At 41.8% G+C, this 4694-nt stretch overlaps 1 protein-coding gene across 1 annotated transcript in view; it reads left to right on the forward strand.

Moving 5' to 3' along the window:
- The window catches only part of ADCY9 (adenylate cyclase 9), a gene marked incomplete at its 5' end in the record, with an annotated part of 146975 nt that overhangs the window by 126798 nt on the left and 15483 nt on the right, over nt 1-4694 (forward strand). The window contains one exon of the mRNA XM_005873010.2: nt 849-997. Coding sequence (XP_005873072.2) covers nt 849-997 — 149 coding nt within the window. The remainder of the gene's footprint in view (nt 1-848; nt 998-4694) is intronic.

Raw genomic sequence — 4694 nt, forward strand, 5'->3', positions numbered from 1 at the left:
TGTTTTTACAACATAAAGAAACATTGTAAGCAATACAAGATCGTGTGGTAATGTGCTGGTCTGCAGGACTGGCGCAGGTAATTGACTTACCTGATCTGCTGCTGGTGATCAGGGCAAGCGAGAGCTTCTGAATTAAACCCCATGAAGAATGAATTAATGCTGTTGTGGAAGATTATATTTTGGGTGGAAGTGACTGTAACATGAACTACCAGGTGGGCTGACTGCGTTTGATGCTTTAACACTAAATTACATTTCCACTGATAGGCAGCAGGTACCTGAAGGAAAGGCTTTTTGAAGGTAACTGATTACACGGTAATTCTCAGAGGGTGTGGCCCACTTTCCCTTTTCTCCAAAGTGCAATTTCCAACCATCTGGAGAATTTTTTTTTTCATGCAAACATTTTTAAAAATATTTTTTTATTTATTTCAGAGAGAAATGGACAGGGGAGGGAGAGAGATAGAAACATCAATGATGAGAGAGAATCATTGACCGGCTGCCTCCTACTGGGGATCGAGCCCACAGCCTAGGCAAGTGCCCTGATCGAGAATCGAACTGTCACCTCCTGGTTCAGAGGTCGGCACTCTGTCACTGAGCCACACCAGCCGGGCTGGAGAAGAACTTTAGGGCCTCCATGAACTTGTACCCTGAAGCTTTCTGTAATTAACCTAATGATTCATGCTCTGTCCCTAAAACTGCTGGATATTTTATGATAACTGCAATATTTTTATATGACACAAAGACACAGATAAATGAGCAAATCACGTGATCTTGTGGTGGTCAGGTGGTAAGTGGGCCATGAGGTGGGGAGGTGGATGGATTCCTAACCGAGCGCCTGCCCCTCGTTGCAGTTCACCGTGTTCATGGACTCGGCCATCCTCATCGCCGTCGTGCACTACTGTAACTTCTGCCAGTTCAGCTCCTGGATGCGGTCCTCCTTAGCCACGGTCGTCGGGGCTGGGCCCCTGTTTCTGCTCTACATCTCCCTGTGCCCAGACAGGTACGTGTGCCACCATGGCTCATGTCTGGCACTCTCGATGGCAGGGCCACCTTTCCCAGCGTCATTGATGTCTCTCTCACCTCAGTTTCACATCAGGACTAACACCGTCAGATCTAACAGATAGTCACTGTCACAGCGTGAGATAGCGTTCAACACGCATAATGTCAACAAGTGGCGAGATGCCCAAAAAGTAGTGTGCAAAAGAAAATAAATTTAATAATATAATGTGTTTGCATTTAGACATTCCTGGCTGACTACCCCCAAGAGAGAGAATGCAGTAGTCACATGTTTGAACTTATTTATAATGAAGAAGTTTGAATTTAGGAAGGTCAGACCAGGTGCTGTTTCATACAAGGCAAATGAAGGAATAAAGATACAGGTGGACACAAAAATGAAAATCGAAAGCAGTTCTAACCTAATTTGAAGTAGGGTTAATGTTCCAAGACAGATTGCAGACTGCTGAAGAAGAGGAAATGAAGAGGTATGACTGTGCAAGTGACCTGAGCATTATTCATAAATATTGTGTCAAAACAGCTCCCCACGCTATCACTTGAAGCATTAGAATCATCACGAACCACTGTAAATATGTTCTTATCTTGATATCCCTCCACATGTCGAAGAATATATTGAGTCCCTGGTACTCAAATGGCCTTCAAAACCATATCACTGGTAAGTGCTGAGGATAGAGTAGGCGGGGTAGGAAAAGAAACAGGAGCTATGTGAGAGATCCCTGGGGACAGGATCAGTTCTTAGTGCTGTACTGCAAAAATAAAAATAGGATAGGTTCTGGCTGGTGTGTTAAGTGGTTAGAGCCTCGGCCCCAGGGGACATGGGGGAGGCTTACCAATGGATGTGTCTCTCACACATTGATGTTCCTCTCTCTCCCCCCAACTCCCACAAACCCTCCCTTCCACTCTCTCTAAAAATCAGTGGAAAAAATATCCTCGGGTGAGGATTAACAACAACAGAAAATACATTGGATGGCAATATATGTGCTGTATTTAAAATATCCTATATTAATGAAATCCTTTTCACGTGTTCTAATAATTGAATAATGTTTGGTTCTTAGTTTGTTACAATGAGTTCAAAATTGCCTGTTGCATATTTGCAACTGGTTTTGTGGCTTTTAATCATTTTCACATTAAGATGTAGTTGAAAATACAATGATACTTTGGATAGCAGGATGCACACAAGTGAGGAATTTATTCAAAAATTGCATGATAAGGTCTTGAACCCAATAAGCTTCCTTTTCTGTAACATACTTCTAAATTGTTGACTTTTTGTGTAACTGCTTATAAAAACAATTTACTATCAGCATGCATTGAAGAACCACTTATTTACAGTTACACTCAGTTTAGGCTAGCAGGATATTTCAGTTACATGAAACATTTCTTCATTGTACTTTGTAGGATATCTAATATTCATGGCTCCCCAGATTATTATGATAACCAGAGAGACACCCAGCATTTCCAAAATGCCCCCTAGAAATGGTATGATTGCTGAGAACCATTGCGTTAGTAAGTTCAACAGTAGGTTATCCAGCCCTCGCTGGTTTGCTCAGTAGTTAGAGCATTGGCCCATGGACTGAAGAATCGCAGGTTCAATTCCAATCGAGGGCATGTACCTCAGTTGCAGGCTCAATCCCCAGCCTGGGTCGGGTGCACGTAGGAGGCAACCAATTGATGTGTCTATCTCACATCAACCTTTCTCTCTCTTCCTCCCTTTCACTTTCTCTAAAAATCAATGGGAAAAATTTCCTCGGGTGAGGATTAGCAGGGGAAAAAAGGTAGGTTATCCAGTTTGTCACGATATCTAATGAAATCGCCATAGTGTATCTTTGGGTAAAACCAAAGCAGTGGTTAGTAATGGACAGAGTAAGTGTCCTTCCTCAATTTACTTTAATAACAACATGAAGGATACTCAAGTTCTGTGCAAATTAAGATTAACAGGAATATAGAGTAGAACTGTCATTCAGTGTCTGAAAGGAAACTGTAATGAGTAGTTAATTACTTTAAGCAAAACAAAGCCTACATCTTCTTTTCTGAAGTTGCGGCCATCTGGAATTATAGTCATTATGAAGCTCTTAAGAGCCTGAAATTCAGCAAACTGCCTTTTATCCTTTTAGATCCCTCACAAACCACCTCGTCAGTTATTTACACTGTCATTCAGTCACTGGTGTGCGGCTTTTCCACTTGGGTCCAGAGAGCCATTGTAATGGGGGCCCCTCATCACCTCTTTGCCCAGAATTTAAAGAAGAGATCTTGGGTATGGCTGGCAATTGAATCTCCCCTTGACCCAGTACTTCTCCACACACACAAGGTCACTGAGCCCATTTAGCCATCGTCACGGCTAAGTCTTTCCAGGGCAGGAAATATATGGGGTGGTAAACAAAAATACAAACTCATCTCCTATAAAGGGGAGGGGACTCTGAGAACTGTGGCCAGCTTTTCGGGGACACAGACACGTGAATACAGTGATGTCACAGTCATGTCTGGACAGTGTGAGACGAGGACATGAAGTCTTATAATTCATACCTGTGATGTAGCTCTTGCTTTTCTTTCCTTTTCTGTAAAGTCATTTAACACCTCACATAATTATAAAAGCCACTCGTGAGCCCCCACCTGGCCCTTACTGCCCAGGAGAGCTGCTCACAGATGCTGTGCCATGTCCTCCTTTGCAATGAGCCAGGCTCCCTGGATGGGGGAGTTTGCAGTTGATTTCAGGACTGGGTGGGTTCTGGGTGTAACACAATTCCAAAAGACGTTGCTAAGAATGTGGGGAGATTAAGAGCTGCATGTGTGTACCTTCCCTAACCAAAAGAGCATTCTTTAAGTATGAATGGTTTCAGTGCAATAGCAAAGTCTGGCTTCTCCCTAAGATGTAATCTGCCAACACCTCTAGCAGTTCCTTTCAGAATTGATCCTTTGTCAGTATACATTGATTTTTGAACATGACTGAAGTTTCTATTCTATAGACACCATGATTAAATCCTAATTATAAAATAATAGCGGTCTGGTGCACAAATTCATGCACATTGAAAGGAAATTAATTAGAAGAAATATTTTAATATTGTTATTCACCCTTTCTTTATAATAGAAATGTCAACCAAATTCACAATCAACAATGACAGATCAAAACACACGTGTGTGATTGGCGCCAGCGAGAGCTTTATATGTATCGCTCATGCACGAGTCAACTTAGCCTTTTATAGATATAGAATAAACTTGCTTAATTAGACCTGCTTTCTGATTTAGCTAAGCCTTTTCCAGCCCAGTGAAGTACCCCAACTTCTCTTTCAGGTAATTGTCAGCAACACAGCAGTAAATATCAACACAAAGCAGATTATTATTGTAGATCACACAGGGAGAACAAAGGGTAAAATATTTAACTGCAGCAGTGTTTGAATATATTCCGTGCAATGAGAAAACCTGAAGTCATTTTCAAGGTCCTCCATTTTTTACTTCTTTTCAGTCGGGTCAAGTTTCTAAGCTTTCTAAATCTCCACTTTCCAGCTAATGAAAAGAAAATAGGAGTCTACCAAGTCTCCTATCTACCTTCTCCAGGACTTCTGTGAGGATCAAATGAGATGAGGCATGGGAAAATACTTCACAGACATTTGGTTAAAGTGTAAAATGTTTCCACCTGTCTATAAAGTAAGTCATGTTCCTGGGCTGAAGAAACTGCAAGGAGGCTAGTC

The sequence above is a fragment of the Myotis brandtii genome, unplaced genomic scaffold, assembly GCF_000412655.1.
Source record: "Myotis brandtii unplaced genomic scaffold, ASM41265v1 scaffold397, whole genome shotgun sequence".
Taxonomy (NCBI): Eukaryota; Metazoa; Chordata; class Mammalia; order Chiroptera; family Vespertilionidae; genus Myotis; species Myotis brandtii.